The sequence below is a fragment of the Nicotiana tomentosiformis genome, chromosome 9, assembly GCF_000390325.3.
Source record: "Nicotiana tomentosiformis chromosome 9, ASM39032v3, whole genome shotgun sequence".
Lineage (NCBI taxonomy): Eukaryota > Viridiplantae > Streptophyta > Magnoliopsida > Solanales > Solanaceae > Nicotiana > Nicotiana tomentosiformis.
The window spans coordinates 75,150,398-75,176,637 of NC_090820.1; the positions used below are offsets into that span (position 1 = coordinate 75,150,398).

General features: G+C 41.9%; 2 protein-coding genes across 2 annotated transcripts; one reads left to right on the forward strand and one right to left on the reverse strand.

The window, feature by feature from the left end:
* The first annotated feature begins 8,327 nt into the window (after positions 1-8,327).
* Positions 8,328-9,188, forward strand: LOC138899005 (uncharacterized). The gene is made up of 2 exons (XM_070185116.1): positions 8,328-8,738; positions 8,877-9,188. The coding sequence occupies exons 1-2, from the start codon at positions 8,328-8,330 to the stop codon at positions 9,186-9,188; spliced, it is 723 nt and encodes a 240-aa protein (XP_070041217.1).
* Positions 9,189-24,226: 15,038 nt separating this feature from the next.
* LOC138899006 (uncharacterized) lies at positions 24,227-25,999 on the reverse strand. Its single transcript, XM_070185117.1, has 4 exons — positions 25,882-25,999; positions 25,342-25,805; positions 24,882-25,073; positions 24,227-24,652 (listed from the first exon to the last, which is right to left on the reverse strand). The coding sequence occupies exons 1-4, from the start codon at positions 25,997-25,999 to the stop codon at positions 24,227-24,229; spliced, it is 1,200 nt and encodes a 399-aa protein (XP_070041218.1).
* Between the last annotated feature and the right edge of the window lie 241 nt (positions 26,000-26,240).

Here is a 26,240-nt window from a genome sequence, read left to right on the forward strand (position 1 = left end):
GTTCAAGGGTCCGAGAGTTTATTGCTTTGAGTCCCCCAGAGTTCACGGGGACAGATCAGAGGGAGGACCCGTAGGATTTCATAGATCAGCTTCACAGGATCTTTCGTGTTATGCATGCCACGGAGAAAGAGGCAGTTGAGCTAGCAGCTTTTTGACTCCGAGATATAGCCATCCTTTGGTATGAGGGATGGGAGAGGTCCAGGGGACGTGATACACCTCCAGCTATTTGGGAGAATTTTTCAGATGCTTTCCTTGACCAGTACTTACCGCGGGAGATCCGACAGGCTCGAGTCGATCAGTTTCTAGCCCTCAAGCAGGGTAATATGAGTGTTCGAGAGTATAGTCTCCGTTTTGACTCATTGGCCAGATATGCACCATCCATAGTTTCTACTATGCGGGACAGGATTCACAGGTTTATAGCAGGGTTAGCCCCAGAGTTAACCGAGGCATGTGCCACCGCTGCATTGCAGGATAGTATGGATATCTCTCGGATTCAGGCATTCGCCCAGAATATAGAAAGGGGTAGGCGTCGGCAGCAGGGTACAGAGAGGGCTGAGCAAGGGCAACGTAAGAGGATGAGATTTCCCAGGTCTCAGGAGCAATCTCAGGGTAGTTATAGGACCCAGTACTTCGGACGGCCACCTAGGCCTCCGCCACCTCAGTTACAGGGTTACGGGTATGACCGCTATACTCAGTCAGGACCAGGTGAGAGCTCACGGGCGTCGGGTTTGCAGCGACAACGAGGTTCTGCGCAGACATGGTCATTTCCTCCGCGGTGTGACATCTGTGGTAGAGGACACTTGGGTCAATGCCGAGCAGGTTCTGATGCTTGTTATACATGTGGGCGTCCGGGGCATATGATGCGAGATTGCCCAAATAGAGATTCTGGGGGAATGGCACAACCAGCGAGTTCAGCAACAGGATCGTCTATGTCCGTGCATCCTTCAAGGCGTGAGTCTCAGTCTTCGGCTGGTAGAGGTCGAGGCAGAGGTAGAGGTTCCAGTTCAAGTGGTAATCAGAACCGTATCTATGCTTTAGCGGGTCGACAGGACCAGGAGTCTTCACCAGACGTTGTGACAGGTATATTAACCATTTTCTCTCACGATGCTTATGCTTTGATAGACCCAGGATCTACTTTATCGTATATTACCCCATTTGTCGCGAGGAAGTTTGGTATAGTGCCTGAAATACTAAGTGATCCTTTTGCGGTATCTACACCGGTCGGAGAATCGATTATTGCTAGACGGGTTTACCGAGGTTGTACGGTGACAATTTGTAGTTGTCAGACCTCAGCTGACCTAGTTGAGCTAGAGATGATGGATTTTGATGCTATCATGGGCATGGACTGGTTGGCAGCTTGCTATGCCACAGTTGATTGCCGAGGAAAGGCAGCCAAATTTTATTTTCCAGGTGAGCCAGTCCTTGAATGGGTAGGTAATACACCAACACCCAGAGGTAGGTTTATTTCCTATCTGAAGGCGAGGAAAATGATCGCAAAAGGGTGCATTTATCATATTGTGCGAGTTAGAGATGCAGATGCTGAGATACCTACACTTCAGTCTATTCCCATAGTCAAAGAGTATGCAGATGTGTTTCCAGATGAGCTTCCAGGTATTCCTCCAGAGCGAGAGATTGATTTTAGCATCGATTTGCTTCCAGGAACTCAACCAATATCCGTCCCTCCGTATAGAATGGCACCTGCCGAATTGAAGGAGTTGAAGGAGCAGTTAAAAGATTTGCTGAAGAAAGGTTACATTAGGCCCAGTACCTCACCTTGGGGTGCACCAGTACTATTTGTGTGGAAGAAAGAGGGCTCGCTGAGGATGTGTATCGATTATAGGCAACTGAACAAGGTAACTATTAAGAATAAGTATCCACTTCCAAGGATCGATGACTTGTTTGATCAGTTGTAGGGGGCTAGATGCTTTTCAAAGATAGATTTGAGGTCGGGGTACCACCAAGTCAGAGTTCGAGAAAAAGATATTCCGAAGACAGCCTTCAGGACCCAATATGGCCACTTCGAGTTCCTTGTCATGTCCTTCGGGTTGACTAATGCACCCGCTATATTTATGGACTTGATGAATAGCCTATTCAGAGGATGAGCATGACGACCACCTGCGAGCGGTACTCTAAACCCTCCGTGATCGTAAGTTGTATGCTAAGTTTTCTAAATGTGAGTTCTGGTTGAAGTCTGTAGCATTCTTGGGGCATATTGTATCAAATGAAGGGATAAAGGTGGACACTCAGAAGATTGAGGCCGTGAAATCTTGGCCTAGACCTACCACTCCGGCAGAGGTACGTAGCTTTCTAGGCTTAGCAGGATACTATCGGAGGTTTGTAGAGGGTTTTTCTTCCCTTTCGGCACCATTGACGAAGTTGACACAGAAAGAAACTAAGTTTCAATGGACAGAGGCTTGTGAGCGGAGTTTCCAAGAGCTTAAGAACATGTTGACCTCAACTCCAGTTCTAACACTTCCAGAGGGTCTAGAGGGTTATGCCGTGTATTGTGATGCATCAGGTGTCGGGTTAGGATGTGTCCTGATGCAACATGGGAAGGTAATTGTGTATGCTTCAAGGCAGTTGAGGAAGCACGAGAGGAATTATCCGACCCACGACCTCGAGTTAGCTGCGGTTGTCCATGCACTTAAGATATGGTGGCATTATTTATATGGTGTTCATGTTGATGTATTTACTGATCATAAAAGCCTACAATATATTTTCAAGCAGAAAGAGTTAAATTTGCGACAGAGACGATGGCTTGAGTTATTGAAAGATTACGATGTTAACATTCTCTACCATCCAGGGAAAGCTAATGTTGTAGCAGATGCCTTAAGTCGCCGATCTATGGGTAGCTTAGCACATGTAGAGCCCGAGAAAAGACAATTAGCTAGAGAGATTCATCAATTGGCTTCGTTGGGGGTTCGGTTAGTAGATTCTGAGGATGGTGGAGTTGTAATCCAAAACACTGCAAAATCATCCCTCATAGCTGAAGTCAAGGAAAGGCAGTACGAGGACCCAGAGTTGGTCGAGTTGAGAGAGCGAGTTCCGCAGCAGAAGAAGCCATTGTTAGAGCTCAAGGGAGATGGGGTTCTCAGATACAAGGGTCGTTTGTGTGTTCCAGATGTAGCAGGGCTACGAGACAGGATTATGTCAGAGGCACATTATTCATGGTATTCCATCCATCCTGGATCGATGAAGATGTATCATGACATTAAGGATGTGTACTGATGGAATGATATGAAGAAGAACATTGCTGAGTTTGTCGCCCAATGTACTAGTTGCCAGCAAGTGAAAATAGAGCACCAGAAGCCTGGAGGGCTAATGCAGACTATAGAGATCCCGACATGGAAATGGGAGGCGATAAACCTGGACTTTATCACGGGTTTACCTCGTTCTAATCGTAAGTTCGATTCCACATGGGTGATAGTCGATAGGCTCACGAAATCAGCTCACTTCCTACCGGTCAGATCTACATATACAGCAGAAGATTATGCAAAGTTATATATTAAGGAGATAGTGCGGCTACACGGAGTACCAGTTTCTATTATATCTGACCATGGGGCTCAGTTTACAGCACATTTTTGGAGGTCATTTCAGAGAGGTCTAGGGACTCAGGTGAATCTCAGCACAGCTTTTCATCCACAGACTGATGGACAAGCCGAGCGCACAATTCAGACGCTCGAGGATATGTTACGAGTATGTGTGTTGGATTTTAAAAGAAGTTGGGATGAACATCTACCTCTTATCGAGTTTGCATATAATAACAGTTACCACTCCAGTATCCAGATGGCTCCGTACGAGGCTTTGTATGGGCGTAAGTGCAGATCTCCTATAGGGTGGTTTGATGTTGGAGAATCTGGGTTACATGGGCCAGACCTGGTTCAGCAGGCCATAGAGAAAGTAAAGGTTATCCGGGAGCGACTGTTGACAGCTCAGAGTCGTCAGAAGTCATATTCTGACGTGCGGCGACGAGACTTGTTCAGGATTAATGACTGGGTATTCTTAAAGGTATCACCTATGAAGGGCGTGATGAGGTTTGGCAAGAAAGGCAAGCTTAGCCCACGGTATATTGGGCCTTATAGGATCATTCGGAGAGTGGGCCAAGTAGCTTATGAGTTAGAGTTGCCCTCAGAATTGGAGTCTGTCCATCCGGTTTTTCACGTATCTATGCTACGGAAGTGCATTGGCGATCCTACCCGAGTGGTGCCCACGGATGATGTACAGATTACAGAGGACTTGTCATACGAGGAAATTCCAGTTGCCATCCTAGACCGACAAATCCGCAATCTACGAAATAAGGAGGTAGCTTCCGTAAAGGTTTTATGGAGGAGCAAGAATGTAGAAGAGATGACGTGGGAATCGGAGGAAGAAATGAAGTCTAAATACCCCCACCTATTTCAAATTGAAGATATGGTTCGAGATGGGACGCTACAACATAGCTCTATGTAGGCTAGCAGGTCATCAGGTAAGCTTTTATTTTTCACTTCCAATATTTATGATTTACGGTCGGTGAGGCAAATTGCTGCTATCTATAAAGATTGGCCATGTGTGGCATGCATAGTATGTTTCTGGCTACGTGCAGGTTGGTTTTAACCTAGTGTACGAAGGATACTCTGGCAAAAGTTTCCAAAGTCTCTAAGAGTAAACATTCGAGGACGAATGTTTCCAAGGGGGGAATGATGTTACACCCTATATTTTCGTACATAAAAATGCTTCGTAAGCAAACTAATGTAGGACCAAAAATGAGATAATATTTAAAAGTATATAAAGTAACTTAATAATGTTACCTCTGAGGTTACAAATATTGAAGATCATGAACAACAAGTACAAAGAGGGTTGGACAGTTCAGAAGCAAAAGCAATTGAATAAAACAATGTTTCGTCGAAAGTCGACAAGTTGGGAATGTTATAACATGTACCTTTGGGGTGAGACTAGGGTGATTAACATGATAAGGAGATTATGTTATGATTTATATTAGTCGTATGACATCCGTTTGTTATGTTTTGAAGTCAAGAGAGTTGTGGAACAAAAGTCGATGAAAGTCATCACAAGTTACATTCATAAGTTTTACTGAAACTTTGGGTCAAATGTAACTGCGCTTTTCTCCCAATATACTTATGGTTATGGGGTGTTCCACCCATCCAATTAAATATCTATGAGTCTATTTTCCAACGCATTAAACCGTTTGTCCATACGACATCGGAGTAGAGAGATATGGGCATTTTTGCAACACTGCGCAAGCTGCTAGGTGACAAGTAGGTGTGTCACCTACTTGCTTAAATGAAAGCCCAAAAATGGGCCATTTCGGGTTGTCCAAAGAGGCCTTTTAAGGGCCTATTTTCTTCATATATTAGACTTAAAATAGAGCATAATAACCAGACATAAGCTCTGCAAAGAATCCTCCCAAACATTTCCCACAAACCCTAATTGATTTTCTCTCCCTTTCAAGTTCCAATTGGAGGTAAAACTTATAGTTTGAAGAACCAAGATAGGAGCTGAGTTATCCAACAAATAAGGTGAGTTTACTGCTCTCTTTCATCCATTTTTTCTTCTGTAAATTCATGGCAAGTCGTTCTATACTTGTAAGAACTCACGGGACGGTGATTGGAAGCCGTGAGTTCGAGTTATTCACTTGTAGCGGACTGTTTTGTGGACTGTTTTGTGTTGCTGTTGGGCTGCGTGTTTTACTACTATTTTGTGGAGTTTTGGAGGAGGAAGGGGGTTTATAAACACCATATAAATGAAGGGTGGTTTGCTGGTCGTTCGTCATAACATTTTTGGGTCATTTGACACTACTACGGTGGTCGTTTTGTGTACGAAGAGATTGGGGTGTGTTGGGCTGTTTTGTAGTATTTGATGGTGTATATAGGGCTGGAAAATGATGTATATATGTTGTTATTGTTCTGTTCTTGTATTGTTGGTGTTATCTTGAATTTGGAGGAAGGGCATATTATAGGGGAGATGCTGCCCGTTTTAATACAAAATAGGTTTGTCGTTCGTTGTGCGATAGTTGTACCTTTCGTAACTTAACGATAGTATTATTATCATTCTTGTAGATTAAGGTGCGAAGAGGTGAGTTCAACTTGGTGATTGGAAAGATTGTGATAAGGTATGTTAAGGCTAAGCTTTCCTTCATTTTGGCATGATCTCGTAGCTACATGTGTTAGTAATGAGACAAAAAGAGAAGTTCATATTCATGAATTTATTCACACTATTCTAGTCTCATAAGTTACAATATTATTCCTTATCGAGATTCTATATTCAATTTAGTATTGTCTTCTTCCAGTCAAGAGAGCAACAAGCCTATATATACAGTATTACAGTATTTTCATTACCATCGAGCTATAATCGATGGGCAGGCCCCTATTGGGCAACCACTGATATATACCGAGCCTACTGTGGCCGAGCGCCTATGAGCGAGCCCAGCATGGTCGAGATACATAGCCTAGTATGGCCGAGCGCCTATGAGCGAGCCTACTATGGCAGAGCAGTTATATATACCGAGCCTTATAAGGCCATACAATTATTTTACTTACTATATTGAAGGAGTTGAGTCAGTATCAGCAGGTAAGTATATCTCCAGATCATCTTTGACTCCCAGTTAATTTCAGTTATCATATTATCAGTTTAGTTTCAGATTTCAGTTATTTTATTGTCTTACATACTCGGTACATTATTTCGTACTGATGTCCCTTTTTTGGGGACGCTGCATTTCATGCGTGCAGGTTCAGACAGACAGACGGGTAGACCTCCTCAGTAAGTGTTTCCCGAGTTCCGCCTGATCGGTAAGCTCCACGTCTTTCGGAGTTGCCATGTCAAGAGTTTTGTGTACATCTTATGTATATCTGTATATATGTTATGGGTAGGTCGGGGCCCTATTCCGATCTCAGTACATCTATCAGTAGAGGCTTGTAGGCATCTCCTGTTGGTTAGTGCAGTATGTTGGGTTTGTATAAATTGGTGGTTTGTCAGCTGTAGTAGCTATGACGGCCTTGTCGGCCTAGCTTTATATTGATATTTAGTTAGCGCTAGTTTACATTCAGTTTTATATTTTGCTTCGCAAATTGTCTTGCAAGGTGGCCCCATGGCCAAAGTATGACATTATGTGTTCAGAGTCACTTAGTCGCAATTTGGTACGCCAGGTTAGGTGAGGCACAGGGTGCTTGTCTCGCTCCTAGGTTCGGGGCGTGACACGTACGCAGGGAGGGTCGATCCGGTGGTCGAGGTACGCATGGAGAAGGAGATGGTGGAGTCAGTCTCCAATTGATATTTGAAATATTACAGGCTCAAAAAGCCGCTATAGCGCAACTACAAAATCAACATTAAGCGCCGAGTGGGGTAGAACTAGAAGTCGTCCACAGGACCGAGCTAGTGCCGGAAAGATCGAATGCCAATGAATCGGAAACTGACCCCGTCATTATGAAAATGCTCGAGAAGCTCACTAAACGAATTGAAACGGGAGAAAATAAAATCGAGGCAAATGACAAGAAAGTAGAGACATATAACTCCGGGGTTGACCAAATACCGGGGGTACCACCAATTTTAAAAGGTATAGATTCGAAGAAGTTCGTGCAAAAGCGGTTCCCCCCAAGTGCGGCTCTGAAGCCCATTCCAAAGAAATTTTGCATGCCGGATATCCCCAAGTACAATGGGACCACCGATCCAAATGACCATGTCACCTTCTATACATGTGCAATAAAAGTAAATGATCTAGAAGATGATTAGATCGATTTGGTTCTATTAAATAAATTTGGAGAAACTCTATCGAATGGGGCAATGATATGGTATCACAATCTGCCACCTAATTCCATCGATTCCTTCTCCATGCTTGCAGACTCTTTCGTAAAGGAACACGCCGGAGCAATAAAGGTTGCGACTAGGAAGTCGGACCTCTTCAAGGAAAAACAGAAAGATAACGAAATGTTGAGGGAGTTCATATCTCGGTTCTAGATGGAACGCATGGAACTACCACCAATCACAGATGATTGGGTTGTTCATGCTTTTACTCAAGGTTTGAACTATTAGAGTTCGGTGGCATCACGACAGCTAAAGCATAATTTAATTGAATACCCAGCAATAACCTGGACCAATGTACATAATGGATACCAATCAAAGATCAGGGTCGAGGATGATCAATTAGGGACCCCTTCCAGTTCCGCTTATCCGACCAGGCCCGTTGGAAAAACACAAGAGATATTCACTGAGAACCTCGGTCGAACATTGATCGATATCAACCATACAATGTAGATCATAGAAACAATGACCCAGGACGCAATCCCATCCGAAATAATAGAAGGAACAATCGAGGACAGATCTCTCGATGGCTCATGAGTAAAAACAGTTTTGATAAACGTGTCGATCCCACAAAGGCACCACGATTATGCGAATACAACTTCAGCATCGACGCATCAGGTATTGTGTCAGCCATTGGGAGAATCAAAGATACTAGATGGCCCAGGCCCCTGCAGACCGATCCATCCCAAAGGAACCCCAATCAAATATGTAAATACCATGGTACGCATGGTCACAGAACCGAAGACTACAAACAACTAAGGGAGGAGGTGGCATGTTTATTCAATGAGGATCACCTTCGAGAGTTCTTGAGCGACCAAGCTAAAAATCATTTTAGAGACAGGGATGCAAACAGGAAAAACAAGCAGGAAGAACCACAGCACGTGATTCACATGATCGTTGGTGGGATCGATATTCCACAAGGGTCGATTTTCAAATGCACTAAGGTATCGATCACCAGGGAAAAACGAACTCGAGACTATGTACCATAAGGCACTTTATCATTCAACGATGAGGAAGCAGAAGGGATCTCACATCCCCACAATGATGCATTTGTTATCTCTATCCTTGTGAATAAATTTCAGGTTAAACGTGTTTTAATTGATCCAGGAAGCTTAGCCAATATTATTCGATCGAGGGTTGTGGAGCAGCTCGGCCTACAAGATCATATCGTGCCCGCAGCTCGAGTTCTCAATGGTTTCAATATGGCAAGAGAAATTACTAAAGGAGAAATCATTTTACTAGTAAATATAGCTGGGACTATTCAAGAAACCAAGTTCCATGTGATTGAAGGCGATATGAGATACAACGCCCTGTTCGGAAGACCCTGGATTCACTATATGAGGGCACTCCCTTCAACACTTCACCAAATGCTAAAGTTCCCAAACACTGGATAGAGTAAAAATGGTGTACGGGGAATAGCACACTGCCAAAGAAATGTTCGTCGTCGACGAAGTGATACCGATATCGGCACTTTCGTCAACAAAAGGATCGGAGTCCAAATGAAAACAGGAAGCTAAATAGCAACCACAACTGCCAACCTCGACTCAATAGGAGAAGCAGTGAACGGGGTAGGACGATGACTATTGGATATCTTGATCCTTCATAATCCCCGAGGATTCCGACGCCACCAAATTGACGGTCGAGGAGCTGGAGCAGGTCGTACTGATTGGTCATCTATCCGATTGAAAGGTATACCTAGGAACGAGATTAACCCCCGAGCTCAGAGAAAAACTCATTAAATTACTTATCAATAATATAGATTATTTTTCTTGGTCCCATTTAGATATGACATGGATCCAGCTGGAAATCGCTACACATCGACTGAGCTTGGACCCGAAGTTTCGCCCGGTAAAACAAAAGAGAAGACCCCAGTCCACGGTAAAACATGCATTCATCAAGGATGAGGTAACCAAACTTCTCAAAATAGGATCCATCCGGGAGGTAAAATATCCCAAATGGTTAGAAAACGTAGTCGTAGTCCCTAAAAAGGGAAATAAACTTAGGATATGCATAGATTATAAAGATTTAAACAAACCATGTCCTAAAGACTCTTCTGCTCTACCGAATGTCGATCACGTGATCGATTCCATGGCCGGCAACTAGATCCTTAGTTTTCTCGATGCCTACTCCGGGTACAATCAAATACAAATGAACCCAGAGGATCAGGAAAAGACTTTGTCCATCACTAAGTACGACACCTATTGTTATAATGTAATGCCATTTTGACTAAACAATGTTGGTGCCACTTATCAACGCTTAGTGAATAGAATATTCAAAGAACAAATAGGTAAGTCAATGGAAGTTTATATTGACGATATGCTAGTTAATTCCCTTCGAGCAGAGGACTATTTGACACATTTGCAGGAGACCTTCGATGTACTAAGGAAATACAACATGAAACTCAACCCGGAGAAGTGTCCATTCGAGGTCGGCTCGGGCAAGTTCATCAGCTTTATGGTATCAAATCGGGGTATCAAAATCAACCTGGATAAGATTAAGGCGATCGAAGACATCACAATTGTGGATAATGTTAAGGCCGTACAAAGATTAACAAGACGCATAGCCGCCCCAGGCCGATTCATCTCAAAGTTTTCAGATAGAAGTCATAAGGTCTTCTCGCTAATCAAAAAGAAGAACAATTTTGCATGGACCCCGGAATGCCAACAAGCATTGGAAGAGTTATAGTGGTACCTCTCGAGCCCGTCACTGCTTCATACTCCTAAAGTAGACGAGCAACTCTACTTGTACTTAGCAGTCTCGGAAATCGCGGTAAGTGGAGTCCTAGTTCGAGAAGAGCAAGGTACGTAATTTCTTGTTTACTATGTTAGTCGAACTCTAGGTGACGCCGAGGCTTGGTACCCAAACTTAGAAAAATTGGCGCTTGCCCTAATAAGAGCCTCTAGGAAATTAAAACCATATTTTCAATGTCACCCAATTTGTGTAGTGAGCACTTATCATCTTCGCAATATTTTGCATAAGCCCGAACTCTCGGGCCGATTGGCCAAATGGGCCGTCGAAATCAGCGGGTATGATATCGAGTATCAACCCCGAACATCCATCAAGTCTCAAATCTTAGTAGACTTCGTGGCCGACTTTATGCTAGCCCTCATACCTGAGGTCAAAAAAGAACTATTACTTAAATAGGGTACAACATCGGGGGTGTGGACCCTATTCACAGACGGTGTTTTGAACGTGAAGGGGTCCGGGCTAGGCATCGTTTTGAATCCACCCACAAGTAATACAATTAGACAGTCTATCAAAACTTCTAAGTTAACTAACAACAAGGCCAAGTATGAGGCAATGATTGCAGGTCTCGAGCTAGCTAAGAGTTTGGGAGCAGAGGTCATCGAAGCCAAATGTGACTCCTTACTTGTGGTAAACCAAGTCAACGGAACCTTCAAGGTTCGAGATGATCGAATGCAGAGATACTTGGATAAATTAAAGGTGACACTACATCGGTTTCAAGAATGGACCCTACGGCATGTACCCCGAGAGCAAAACAGATAAGTCGATGCCCTTGCAAATTTGGGGTTGTCGATCAAAGACGACGAAATTAGCGCGGGGACTTTCGTGCAACTTTTGAGGTCAGTTATCGAAGAAGTCCACGCCGAAATAAACTCCACAAGTTTGACCTGGATTGGAGGAATAATTATATCGAGTACCTAAAGAACGGAAAGCTTCCGTCGGATCCTAAGGAATCGAGGACTCTATGTACGAAGGTTGCACGATTCACATTGGCCGAAGATGGAACACTATATAGAAGGATGTTCGATAGACCATAGGCAATATGTTTGGGTCCCGGAGACACCGACTACATCCTACGGGAAATTCACTAGGGATCTTGTGGAAATCATTCTGGTGCCAAATCATTGATTCACAAAGTCATCAGAGTAGGATACTACTGGGCCAATATGGAAAAATATACGAAGTGTCAAGGAAATGCGCCGACAATCCACCAACCCGGGGACCAACTCCATTCAGTCCTATCCCAATGGTCGTTCATGAAATGGGGAATGGATATCGTCGGCCCTCTACCATAGGCCCCAAGTAAAGCTAAATTCATTTTATTTATGACTAACTATTTCTCTAAATGGGTTGAAGCACAGGCCTTCGAAAAAGTCAAGGAAAAAGAAGTTATCGACTTTATCTGGGGCCACATTATATTTCGATTCGGAATCCCTGCCGAGATCATATGCGACAATGGAAAGCAATTCATCGGCAGCAAATTAACAAAGTTTCTTGAAGACCACAAAACCGAAAGGATCTTGTCAACGCCATATCATCCTAGTGGGAACGGACAGGCAGAATCAACAAACAAAACCATCATCCAAAATCTAAAGAAAAGGTTGAACGAAGCTAAGGGAAAATGGAGAGAAATGTTGCCCGAGGTCCTTTGGGCGTGTCGAATAACATCAAAATCCACTACAGGGTCAACGCCGTTTGATGTTGGGCATATTTCGATATGTGTTGATGTTACTTTACCTATGTTTTAACCGCTTTTTGATGCTATTTGATCTTTAAAATGCCCAACATGGTTTAATTATTGGTTTTATGACTAATTGAGTTGTGTGTGATGATTTAGGGTGTTTGGAGTGCAAAAATATGAAGAAAAGGTGCTCTAGCTAGAGGAAGAGGGGTTGGATGTGTCGCATCCAATCTAGAAAAAAATCAGATTTCATGCACCCTTAGCAGTGAAGTCAGCCCATAGCATCCGCCTTAGCATCCACACCTGGGCATCCACCCTAGCATGCGAAGCTGGGAAGTAGAGGACGAGGTGGATCCACTCCAGCATCAATATCTGAAGCTGATTTGGATTAGGAATACGATAAATTTGGCCCACGACTTTTGTACGCAATATATAAGCCAAAAACGCCTCTTTTAGGGCATCTAAGATATTGGGAAGGGGGAAAAAGCCACGACAAAGCTGGGGAACCACGGAATTCATCTTGAGTTATTATTTTTCCTTCTTTTATTGATTATTATGCACTCTTGTGAATTATTTGATGATTGCATGAACATGAGTGGCTAAGAACCCTATTATTCTAGGTTCATGGGCGATACATGAATGTTGATGTTTGAAGTTTAATTTGACAAACTTGATTTTATCATATTGAGTTGTTTATTTAATTCTGTTTTTAATTAATTTGCTGAGTAGCTAACAGTGAATTACTATCTACGAATCTAGAGTTAAACTCGAAAGTGGGAATTCTAGATTGCATATAGAATTAAATATAGCAAGTTCTTGAACCCGGACATCGGGGAACGGATTCGCAATTAGGATAGAAATATACCTAATTGTCTTGCTCGGTTGAGATACAGGAAGTGTAAATGCATTCTTGTTAATCTTAATTCCATAGACATATAGGTATTAAGTTAGCTTGAACAGGCGAGTAAGAACTCGACAGATTCATATGAGTAATATCAACCTGTCAATCAACAATCCAGATAAATCAATTAGTTATTTTAAGCTAAGAATGCAACATGATTGTTAGATAACCGGTGACCCTGTAATATTATCTCCTATTAATTGTTATTCGAAATCATTTAAGTGTTGTGGTTGATCTTTAGTATTTCATTACTTGATAGTTTTTAGGTAGTAAATTAGAAAATTATCTATTTTGTGAGAAATCGCTTGAATCGATAAGTTATTTGAGTTTGAATTAGTCAAAAGTTAATTATAAGTCTTCGTGGGAACGATGCTCTACTCATTACTATATTACTTGACGACCACGTATACTTGCGTGAGTTTGTTTGGTCGCAACAAGTTTTTGGCGCCGTTGCCGAGGACCTAGAAATTAGCTACTTGACTGAGTTAAACTTTTATTACTTATTTGTTCAAGTTTTAATTTTCAGTTTTCCTTGTTTGTGCTAACGCAGGATCTTCTCTTGAATGAAGAGCAGTAGAAGTGCAAACAAACTCCTTCCTTTTGATCCAGAAATTGAACGAACACTTCATAGAGTGAGGATGGAAGTCGAAGCTAGAACGAGAATAGAAAGAGAGTTGGACATCATAGTTCAACCACAACCAATAGAGATGGCAGGTAATGAGGAGCGCCCGGTGATAGAAGCCGCAAGGCCCAATCTTGCTAATATGACTCAGGCTATCGTGAAGCCCGATATCACGGGGCATTTTGAACTCAAACAGTACATGGTACAACTTATTCAGTCCATAGCGCAATATGGTGGGTCTATCTCATGAAGACCCGCACAGGCACATTCAGAGCTTCTTGGAAATTACAGACACTTACAATTATACGAACGTTTCCAATGACTATGCCAGGCTGACACTATTTCGTTTTTCATTGTTGGGGGAAGCTAAGGAATGGTTGAAAAAGGAGCCCGCAAACTCAATCCACACTTGGGATGATTTAGAAAGGAAATTCCTAATCAAGTTTTTCCCTACTAAGAAGACAAAATCGCTGAGGAGCCAAATTCTTGGGTTCCAACAACCGGATGGCGAGACACTTTGTCAAGGTTGGGAAAGATACAAGAAGCTACTCAGAGACTGCTCGCATCATTGTCAGACTGATGAGATATTGGGTCACACTTTTGTTTATGGGCTAGACAAGGAATCAAAGATGAATCTTGATTCAACTTATGGGGGTAGTTGCATGGAGAGGCCGTATAGTGAAATACAACTCTTGATAAATAACATCACTGCTAATTATCATAATTGGCAGGGAGATGGGGACGCAAGAAGAGCAATTAAACAGAAGGCAGTCGTGGTGATTGATCTTAATGACTTCTCAGCCATGAGAGCAGATATTGCAAAGCTAGCAAATCAGATGAACATAATGACAATGTAACAAACACAACAGATGCAACATGTACAGCAGATGTCTATTTGCTGCGAACTATGTGGTGACAGTCATATGAGTGACATGTGCCCCACGAATCGTGAATCTATATACTATCTGGGGCAACAAAACAGAGGTCCGATGAATCAGCATGCACAATATGGGAACACTTACAATCCAAATTGGAGGAATCATCCTAACTTCTCATGGGGCGGAAATCAATAGAATCAGAATCAGTATAGGCCTCAAGGAAATTTCAATCAGCCTCAGAAGCCACCCCAACAAATAGAAGAGAGTATGAATGACTTGCTAAAAAAGTTATTACTTGACAATCAACAGCTCAAGACCGATTTCAGAAATCTTGAGAGGCAAATGAGGTAGTTAGCAGCAAATCAAAATACTAGACTTACAGGCTCTCTTCCTAGTGATACAGAGAAGGACCCTCAAGTTAATACAGTTACACTTAGAAATGGGAGGGAACTAGAGGAAGTGACAAAGAAGAGAAAGGACAAACCTATACCCGAGGGGGAGATGACCCCTAAGGTAATACACGAGTCAAAGAAAAATGATGCAAGTTTAGAGCCAGTAGAGGCTGAAAGGCCACCACCACCTTTCCCCCAGAAATTGCAGAAAAAGAATGACGATCGCATGTTCAACAAATTTCTCTCTATGTTGAGTCAGGTTCAATTAAATATTCCATTGGTGGATGTACTTCGTGAAATTCCAAAGTATGCTAAGTACATAAAATATATAGTGGCTCACAAGAAGAAATTAACTGAGTTTGAGACAGTTGCACTTACTGAGGAGTGCACTTCAAGGGTCCAACACAAGCTTCCTCAAAAGCTTAAGGATCCTGGCAGTTTCACCATCCCGGTGTGAATCGGTAATATTGATGTGGGTCGTGCTCTTTATGATTTGGGGGCGAGCATATATTTGATGCCATTGTCCTTGTTTAAGCAATTGGGTTTGGGAGCTCCAAGACCAACCACTGTGATGTTGCAATTAGTAGATAGGTGCACAGCCTACCCTGAAGGAGTGATTGAAGATGTGCTGCTGTAAATTGGGAAATTTATCTTACCAGCTGACTTCATTATTCTTGATTTTGAGGCTGATGAACAAGTTCCAATCATATTGGGACGACCTCTCTTGGCTACTGGTGATGCAATAATTAAAGTGAGAGAAGGGAAAATGATTATGAGGGTGGACAACGAGCAAGCAGTCTTTAATGTCTACAAAGAAATCCAACTTCCCTGTCACTATGAGGAGCTCTCTATGATATCTGTTGTGGAGGTGGATGAGCAACTTCTTGACACGAGTGTATACCTAGACGACTCTCTAGAAAAAAACACTCATGTTGTTTGATAGCTTTATGATTGATGATGGGGTTGAGGAGATGATGCATATCCTAGATGCATCATGTGCTTACATGCAAGGAATACACCCGTTTGAGCCCCTGAATAGGCCAAGTAGTCCCCCTCCAAAGCTGTCAATTGAAGAAGCTCCACAATTGGAGCTTAAACCCCTACCGCTCACCTTCAATATGCTTATTTGGGTAGTTCTGACACTTTACCTGTTATTGTTTCTTCTCACTTGTCTAAATTGCAGGAAGAAAAGCTATTGAGGGTACTACGTGAGCACAAACGAGCAATTGGGTGGACAATGTCTGACATTAAAGGCATTAGTCCAGCTTTCTACATGGATAAAATCCTCATGGAGGACGGACACAAGCCAAGTGTAGAGCAACAACGCCAACTAAATCCAATCATGAAAGAGGTGGTAAGAAAAGAAGTGATTAAGTGGCTTGATGCAGGTATTGTATTTCCAATCTCTGATAGCAAATGGGTAAGCCCCGTTCAATGTGTGCCGAAGAAAGGGGGGATGACTGTTGTAGTTAATGAAAATAATGACTTAATTCCTACAAGAACTGTCACTGGATGGAGAATTTGCATAGATTATAGAAAATTGAACAATGCCACACGGAAAGACCACTTTCCCCTCCCCTTTATTGACCAAATGCTTGATAGGTTAGCTGGCCAGGACTACTACTATTTCCTGGATGGTTATTCGGGGTATAATCAGATTTCTATAGCCCCAGAGGACCAAGCGAAAACTACATTTACGTGTCCTTATGGCACGTATGCGTTCAAGAGAATGCCCTTTGGTCTTTGTAATGCACCTGCAACTTTTCAAAGGTGTATGATGGCTATTTTTACTGACATGGTTGAATGATTTGTAGAAGTGTTCATGGATGATTTTTCTGTGTTTGTATGTTCTTTTGATAATTTTTTAATGAACCTTGATAAAGTGCTTGCTAGATGTGAAGAGACGAACTTGGTGCTAAACTGGAAAAAGTGCCATTTCATGGTACGTGAAGGTATAGTTTTGGGGCACAAGGTGTCGAAAAGTGGCTTGCAGGTGGACAAAGCGAAGGTGGAGGCGATTGAAAAATTTCCCCCACCGACATCCGTCAAAGGAATTTACAGTTTCTTGGGCCATGCAGGTTTTTATCGTCGTTTCATTAAAGATATTTCAAAAATTTCTTCTCCTTTGTGCAGGCTTCTTGAGAAAGATGTGCCCTTCAAGTTTGATGATGCTTGTCTGAAAGCATTTGAGGAGCTGAAGGGAAGGTTGGTGACTGCACCAATTATCATTGGTCCAGATTGGGCGCAATCATTTGAGTTGATGTGCGATGCAAGTGACATAGCAATCGGAGATGTTTTGGAGAAAAGGAGGGATAAAATCTTTCACTCCATTTATTATGCGACAAAAACTATGAATCTAGCTCAGATGAATTATACAGTTACTGAAAAGGAGTTGCTTGCAATGGTGTGGGCGTTTGACAAGTTCAGATCCTATCTAGTGGGAACCAAAGTCATCGTTTACACAGATCATTCAGCTATCAGATACTTGTTTGAAAATAAACACGCCAAGCCGAGGCTAATTCGTTGGGTCCTCCTCTTCTAAGAATTTGACTTAGAGATCCGAGATCGAAAAGGGACAGAAAATCAAGTGGCTAATCACTTGTCCAGATTAGAAAGTCGGAACCATGTAGCTGAAGGAGGGTCAATCAAAGAAACATTCCCTGATGAGCAGTTATTAGCAGTCACCTCAGGTGAAGCCCCATGGTATGCGGATTATGTTAATTTTATTGCAAGTGGGGTGACACCACTAGAATTGACACCTGATAATAGAAGAAGATTCTTACACGATGTGAGGCTCTACACGTGGGATGAGCCATTCTTATATAGGCAGTGCGCAGATCAATTGGTGCGAAGATGTGTTCCTGAGGAAGAGATGAATGCTATACTGCATGACTGCCATGTTTTTCCATATGGAGGTCATCACGGCGGGGACAGAACCGCTCAAAAAGTGCTACAATCAGGTTTCTATTGGCCTAAATTGTTTAAGCATGCACATGCCTTTGTTAAAAATTGTGACAGATGCCAAAGAACCGGAACTATCACAAGGAAGCACGAGATGCCCTTGCAAACTATTCTGGCAGTAGAGCTTTTTGATGTTTGGGGGATTGATTTCATGGGGCCATTCCCATATTCTAATGGGCACACACACATCTTGGTGGCGGTCGACTATGTTTCTAAGTGGGTGGAGGCCATTGCTCTTCCTACTAATGACACAAAGGTAGTGGTAAGCTTTGTAAAGAAGCACATCTACACACGTTTTGGGACTCCAAGAGTGTTGATAAGCGACAGGGGAACTCACTTTTGTAACAAATTGCTGAATAATGTTCTTACAAGGTATGGAGTTAAGCATAAGGTTTCCATTGCCTATCATCCCCAAATGAGTGGTCAAGTAGAAGTTTCCAACAGAGAGGTAAAGTAGATTTTGGAGAAAACAGTAAGTGGGAATAGAAAGGACTGGGCCGGAAAGCTGGATGATGCATTATGGGCATATCGCACTACATACAAGACCCCCATAGGTACTTCTCCATACAAGTTGGTTTATGGGAAGGCATGCCACTTGCCTGTTGAGCTTGAACACAAAGCCTATTGGGCGATTAAAAAGCTAAATATGGAGATGGACTTGGCCGGTGAAAAGAGATTGCTACAACTAAACGAGCTTCATGAATTTTGATTGCATGCGTATGAAAATGCCAAATTGTATAAAGAAAAGACAAAGAGGTGGCATGATAAGCACATCCAACATAGTTATCTTGTTTAATTTGAGGCTGAAGATTTTTCCCAAAAAGCTTAAATCTCGATGGTCGGGTCCGTTTGAAGTGGTTAGTGTGAAACCTCATGGGGTGGTGGAATTATGTGATACGAGTTCCAATACGACATTCTTGGTAAATGGCCAAAGAGTAAAACACTATTGGGTTGGTGACATTGCACGTCACAAGACCTCGATGGATTTGGTGGAGGCGTGAAGAACGTATTGCATCGTGCCGCGACATTAAATCAGGCGCTTGTTGGGAGGCAACCCAGCTTTACTGCTTTCTTTTATTTTTGTTTACTTTTTATTTTATTTTATTTTATTATTTTGTAGTATTTATTTTTGTTTTGTAGGATTATGAGCATAGGAAGAAAATCCATTAGAAGAGTGCAAAAGCGATCTAGATGGTGAGGACTAAGTGTGGGGTGCCTACACAAAGGACGATGCCTGGGGGAAATCTGAGTACCTCGTGAGCCGCTATTGCTTCGGCCTTTGGCCGTTTACCCTCTTATTATTTATAGTGTGCATTGAGGACATTGCAAAATTTTAAGTGTGGGGTGAGGAGATCGTTTGGATGAGTTTCTGTACTATTTTAGCTTAGTTGAAGTACTCATTCTTATGTGTAGTAGCTTTTTTGTGGAAAAAAAACGAAAAAAGTAGAAAAATTGGACTTTTCCCGACGATTGATCTCCTAAACAGTTTTCTTGAGGGATTAAAGTCTAAACAAAAATCCAAAAATATATCTTTTAGCTTTCTTTAGGTAGTAATAATCCCCTGTGATTTTTCTTTGTGCCTCGGTCCTTTTTCATGAGATGTAGTTTGAACCGGGTACTTTTTTTTTCTTTCCGAGTAGATTAGGAATTTAGAAAATAAAAGGAGGAAGAATGATGAACCTAAGCGCCCTTGACTTGTTTCATAGTAGCATATTTATGCTTTGGCATGTGTAGTATCTCCCCTATATTTTGATATTAATCTTGATGCCTTTATATATTGGATAGCATGTTTTGTGATGACTATTTCTCGTTTTCTTGACTTGTGTTCACTTTGCACTTAATGCTTAATATCCCGTGTCTCCGTGAATACTTACATTGTTTGAGAGTCAGATTTTGATCGTCCTTAGTGAGTCATGTGCCATGTGTGGTGAGGTTCTTGTGTAGTCCATGTATTGTACTTGTGTCCAGAACTTGCCCGGTATGTGAGTTGAAGCAAAATTTGAGGTGATGCTCAGTTTGAAAAATGATTTTAGGCTTTGTTTGATCTTTTTGAGCTTATTGCTTATCATAAATAAAATTTATCCCTAGTTAACCATTTTGAGCTTATTGACTTTTATTTGGTACCCACATTACAAGCCTATACCTTTTTTATTCTTAATTGACATTGTTTTGATCCTTTTACCTCTTAAAACACTTTAATTGTTAGATGAGAGCTAAAAGAAGTAAGAAGGGACTAAGTGTGGGGTGACTTTTAAGTGGAACCAATGAAAGGAAGAAAAGTGCACTAGTTTTGTAAAATACTACACCACTAGCGGAAATTGAAAAATAAAAGGAAAAATAGAAATGAATAAATTGTTGTCTTGTTCTTGCTAGTGGTATGAACTAAAGTAGTGCTTAAAGAAAAAGGGATTGTTTTGGGGTGATATTGTTTGTGAAATTGAAGTGGTGTTGAAGAAAATATGCTTAAAGTAATTTTGTGTTGTATTAAAGTGCTTAGGAGGGTGAGTCACTATTTCTTAAGTATATCCTACCCGTCCCTTAGCCCACAGTACAACCATGAAAAAGTCCTAATTGATTTTAGATCGAGCGAGCTTACATTAGTAGAGATTTACATTAAGGGAAAGCCTATGGTACCAATTGCATGCATGTGACTTCTTTGTAAGAGTGAGCGATTTTCTTTGATATATGTGAGTCATTAAAATATATTTGATCATGAGATTTGAATGTGTGGATTGAACTCGCTCTCTTGTTCTTGTTGTGAGGGCATATGGTGTCACGAGGGATAAGTAACGTTATTAGACTTCTCTATGATATTGGATGTTCAAGCCATGAGTGCATTGTGACATTGAGTCGGTTTTTGAGGTTAGGATTGTTGTGAGCATGTTGTTTTTGTTCGAATATTGTTTTAAAAGAATGACATAAGTAAAGGAAAGTGTATGTGATGCATATTCTAGAGCCTAATTGTTGCAAATAGCCATGGTCATAGGTGTAGTGTGCTTTGAATGATAAGAGCTTAATTTTGTTTCGTCTACTATAGTGATGGTTTGTTCGAGGACGAACAAAGGTTTAAGTGTGGGGTGGTGATGTTGGGCATATTTCGATATGTGTTGATGTTACTTTACCCATGTTTTAACCACTTTTTGATGTTATTTGATCTTTAAAATGCCCAACATGGTTTAATTATTGGTTTTATGACTAATTGAGTTGTGTGTGATGATTTAGGGTGTTTGGAGTGCAAAAATATGAAGAAAAGGTGCTCTAGCTAGCGGAAGAGGGGTTGGATGTGTCGCATCCAATCTAGAAAAAAATCAGATTTCATGCACCCTTAGCAGTGAAGTCGGACCGTAGCATCCCCCTTAGCATCCGCTCCTGGGCAAAGCTGAGATGAAGGAACAAAGGGTGGATGCGAAGCATGGCCCCTAGAATGCGAAGCTGGGAAGTGGAGGACGAGGTGGATGCGACGCATCCACCCCAGCATCAATCCCTGAAGCTGATTTGGATTAGGAATAGAAGAACTTTGGCCCACGACTTTTGTACGCAATATATAAGCCAAAAACGCCTCTTTTAGGGCATCTAACATATTGGGAAGGGGGAAAAAGCCACGACAAAGCAGGGGAACCACGTAATTCATCTTGAATTCTTATTTTTCCTTCTTTTATTGATTATTATGCACTCTTGTGAATTATTTGATGATTGCATGAACATGAGTGGCTAAGAACCCTATTATTCTAGGGTCATGGGCGATACATGAATGTTGATGTTTGAAGTTTAATTTGACAAAGTTGATTTTATCATATTGGGTTGTTTAATTAATTCTGTTTTTAATTAATTTACTGAGTATCTAATAGTGAATTACTATCTACGAATCTAGAGTTGAACTCGAAAGTGGAAATTCTAGATTGCATATAGAATTAAATAGAGCAAGTTCTTGAACCCGAACATCGGGGAACGGATTCGCAATTAGGATAGAAATATACCTAATTGTCTTGCTCGGTTGAGATACAGGAAGTGTAAATGCATTCTTATTAATCTTAATTCCATAGACATATAGGAATTAAGTTAGCTTGAATAGGCGAGTAAGAACTCGACAGATTCTTATGAGTAATATCAACCCTGTCAATCAACAATCCAGATAAATCAATTAGTTATTTTAAGCTAAGAATGCAACATGATTGTTAGATAACCCGTGACCCTGGAATATTATCTCCTATTGATTGTTATTCGAAATCATTTAAGTGTTGTGGTTGATCTTTAGTATTTCATTACTTGATAGTTTTTAGGTAGTAAATTAGAAAGTTATCTATTTTGTGAGAAATCGCTTGAATTGATAAGTTATTTGAGTTTGAGTTAGTCAAAAGTTAATCATAAGTCTTCGTGGGAACGATACTGTACTCATTAATATATTACTTGATGACCATGTATACTTGTGTGAGTGTGTTTGGTCGCAACACCGTTCTCTTTAGTATATGGCACCGAAGCTCTAATCTCAGTCGAAATCGGTGAACCTAGCATCAGGTTTTGATATGCAATGGAAGATTCGAATCACGAGGCTATGATTACAAGTCTCGAATTGCTAGACGAAAAACAGGAAAGCGCCCTCGTTCAAATGGTTGCACAGAAGCAACAGATCAATACTACAACCGAAGAGCCAATTTTAGTCATTTTAGAATGGGACTTAGTACTAAGAAAAGTCACCCTCAATACTCGAGACCCAAAAGAAGGAAATCTCAGCCCAAATTGGGAGGGACCGTATCAGATCCTCGATATCATCGGAAAAGGATCTTACACACTCGCCACGATGAACGGCGAACAATTGTCAAATAATTGGAACGTGTCACTCCTCAAACGATATTATTGCTAAGGTATGACCTTCTCAGTTTTCAATAAAATTTTATGCTAACCAATTACAGGTGTTCTGTCGGAGACATCGGAGCATCCTTCAACATGAAGTCCTTAGGTCTGAAAGCACGCGTTGCACTCTTTTTTCCTTCGACCGGATTTTGTCCCAAATGGATTTTTCCGGCAAGGTTTTTAACGAGGCAACCATTGTTCGGGCTAACTTAGAGCAATTCAACAGTATCCAAGGCTCCTTTACAATCAACCTTGAATACTGGGGGGCTTCACCCTCGGATAGCTATAAGGAAAATACTTCGTGTCGATAGAGTCTCGATAGGTATATTTTGTAAAGGACCAAATGGTCAAATGAACCGTGCCCATGTAGATTACTCAAGCCCTAAATGGAAAAGCATGTACGCATGTATAATCTATTGGAAGAAGTATTGTTTCCTTACCAGATGCTCCATGCTTTAGAAAAATTTATACTTTACAATTTCATACATGATCTATGGTGGAAACCGGCTCAAGGGCCGATCACAACTAAAGTTCAAACAATTTACCCGATACTCAGGGACTGTCGCCCAAAAAATTGACACGATCAATTCACTAAACCTCGAGATCGTAAGACCTTAAAAAGGCAATGTTCAATTTTATAGGCCACGTCCACCCCACTCGGGGACTGATACTTCGAACAAGTTTGAAGTATAACAGGGGAACAAGCCCAAAAGGCAAATCCCAAGTTAAAGGCTATGGCCAAATCAACACGGTTCGGAGACATTCGATTTCCATTATTAAACAAGCCTTCGAATATTTTCACAAACCGGTTAAAAAGGCAACCCTCGGCTAAAATTCTAAGGGTCTCAATAATGTTGACCCTCGAAAACCTTAATGGATACAAAGACGTTCGAACTCTCGAAGAAATCCAATATTTTATGCTAAGGCATTACGAAACAAAGGGTCTCGATAATATCGACCCTTGAAAATCCTAATGGGTACGAAACCGTTTAAATTCTCGAGCAAATCCTTTATTTCATATTAAGGAATGACATAATTTATATGATTAAATGATAAACGTTTCAAGTCGAAAAAGGGAGAAAGCCATTCTTTTTGCCATGGCTATATTGGCCTAATTCAAGAGCCTAAAGGGCCAATTTATTTTTGAGTTCGAAGAAATCATCCTCACTCAATTAAAATCTAAGGGTCACCCTATTCCGAGTTCAAGCAAGTACTTACTCGATTATAAAAACTACACTAGTTTTGTTTCGATCAAAATGCCTAAGCCTTAAACTTATGAACAAAACTTTCACAAGGCATAAAAGAAATAAAGACAAGTTGTAAAGGAAAGAAATCTTTATATATATGAATATTTACAAGGTCCGATCTGGATCCTATACAAAAGATCAAAAGTGTAAAATCCTAAGGTTCTTGATATCCTCCAGGGGCAACTTCTTCTACATCGAGGTCCTCCCCATTATCGGACCCGCTCTTGCTGCCATCATCATCATCATCATCGGAAGTGGACAGTGCTCCAGCTTTGGCTTCATTCTCTCTAGCCTTTTCTATCTCGTTGGTAAGATCGAAACCTCGAGCGTGAATCTCCTCGAGGGTTTCCCTCCGAGATTGGCATTTGGCGAGTTTAGCAATCCAATATGCTCGAGTTTGAGCGGTCTCGGATGCCTCTCTCCGTTGGACTTGAGAGGCTTCACCATTGGCCCGATAGATGGCCACGATCGCATCTGCCTCGGACATTGCATTTTCGGCTTTAGATTTGGCCTTGGCAAGTTTGGAATCCAACCGAGCCTCGAGCTCCTCTATTTTCCTTGCTTGAGCTGAGCTCTTCTCCTTCGTGCCTTGAAGTTAACTTTTGGCCGATGATAATTGGGCTCGAGCAGTCTCTTTTTATACAGCAAAGCAATCCATTCCCTCTTTTCCACCCCAAGGACTCCGCCTTTATCATGTCGACCTCCTCACGGAACTGCTCGATCCTTTCGATCTTCTATTGCAGCTGTGAGATTGAAATGTTAGCCACCGTTCTCGAATCGATCCCATGAGATTTTAATATTTTCATTACCTGCTCGATCAAGTCTGTATGATCTTGGTAAACCTTGCCTAACATGGCTCGAAGAGCTTTGATCTCTTCCTCTTTTTGCCCACTAAGAAGTTTGAGGGCATTTATCTCCTCCGAAAGCACTCGGAAGTCAGCCTCACATCGGCTCAGCTCTGCCCGAGACTTTGAAAATGCCTCCTGATGAAGATCTAAAGCCTATATGGAAAAGAGAAAAAGTTAGGCAGAAAATGGAAGAATATGACATCAACAAAGGGAATCGAGACTTACCCGATTTAGGGCTCGTTGAGTCTCGAAGAAAAGGCCCGATGCGTCACTCAGCATCCTCGATACCTGTAAACAAATCACGGAAGGGGTCCTCTCGCTCATGAGCTCGTTCTACCTCGAGGGTCCCCAAAGTTCGGGCTTCCCGGATCACCCCTTCGAAACAATCAAGGAGAGTGGGCGAGTCTCCGATTATTATTGCCCCAAATGAGTCACTTGGGGCATTCTCCTTAGTTTGAAGAGATTCAGGGCCGGTCCCTTCAAATATATCCACCGTTAGTTCACTTTGGTGGGAGGCATCCTCGATCTCCAACGACTCGAGGACTTTGCCCGAGTGCTTCTTTGATACCCCCTCAGTTCGAGGCGAAGCCTTATCAACCACCATCGATCCTGCTGTCTTTAGGGCATCAATGGTTTTCTTCACTCGGGCAACCAGTATGAAGTCATCTTTTTCTTCTTCGTCGTCTTCATCCCTTAGACACCGAACAGATTCTTCGGTCATAGGGATGGTGTTCTTCCTCGGCTTACGAGTCATCCTTGTCTTAAGTTGTGGGTCCTCGGAAGCCGAGGCCCTTTTTCTCTTGTTGTCCTTTGCCAATTTCGGAACCGGGGCCAAAGTCTCTTCCTCATCAGATGGGGGCCTCATGATCACATCTTTGCCCAGGCCTACACGTAAGAAAATTGGTTAAGTATAAGAAAGACATTTTGATCAAATCATCAAAGACATGAGAATGGGGCTTACCGTGAGTTTTGGCCTCCCATCGGCCCTTTGATAAATCGCGCCATGAGCGCTCAGCATATGTAGAGATCGAGGCCAGGTCCAGAACCCAGCTCTTGAGGTTAGGAATTTCACCGGGCATCCAAGCGACCGCTACATCACGGAAAAGAATATCGATAAGAAGAAGCAAATGGGCAAAACAATAAATAAGACCTAACAGTGGGATTATACTTATGCTTAATATTCCATTTCTCAAGTAATGGCATCTTCTCGGTCGGGATTAGGTCGGAAGTCCTCACTTGAACGAATCGGCCTATCCAGCCTAGATCCTTTTCCTCGTCTATGCTCGAGAGCAGCACATTAGTGTCCCGACATTGGAGTTT

Excerpts from the sequence above, each read along its gene's own strand:
- LOC138899005 (XM_070185116.1), top strand. The coding sequence starts at position 8,328 with ATGAGTAAAAACAGTTTTGATAAACGTGTCGATCCCACAAAGGCACCA. Across the intron at positions 8,739-8,876 it reads CGATTTTCAAATGCACTAAG|GTTAAACGTGTTTTAATTGA; the intron begins GTATCGATCACC and ends AATAAATTTCAG.
- LOC138899006 (XM_070185117.1), bottom strand. The coding sequence starts at position 25,999 with ATGCCCGGTGAAATTCCTAACCTCAAGAGCTGGGTTCTGGACCTGGCC. Across the intron at positions 25,074-25,341 it reads CCCCAAGTGACTCATTTGGG|GCTTTAGATCTTCATCAGGA; the intron begins GCAATAATAATC and ends TTTTCCATATAG. Across the intron at positions 24,653-24,881 it reads ATACAGACTTGATCGAGCAG|GAGAAGAGCTCAGCTCAAGC; the intron begins GTAATGAAAATA and ends CAAGGCACGAAG.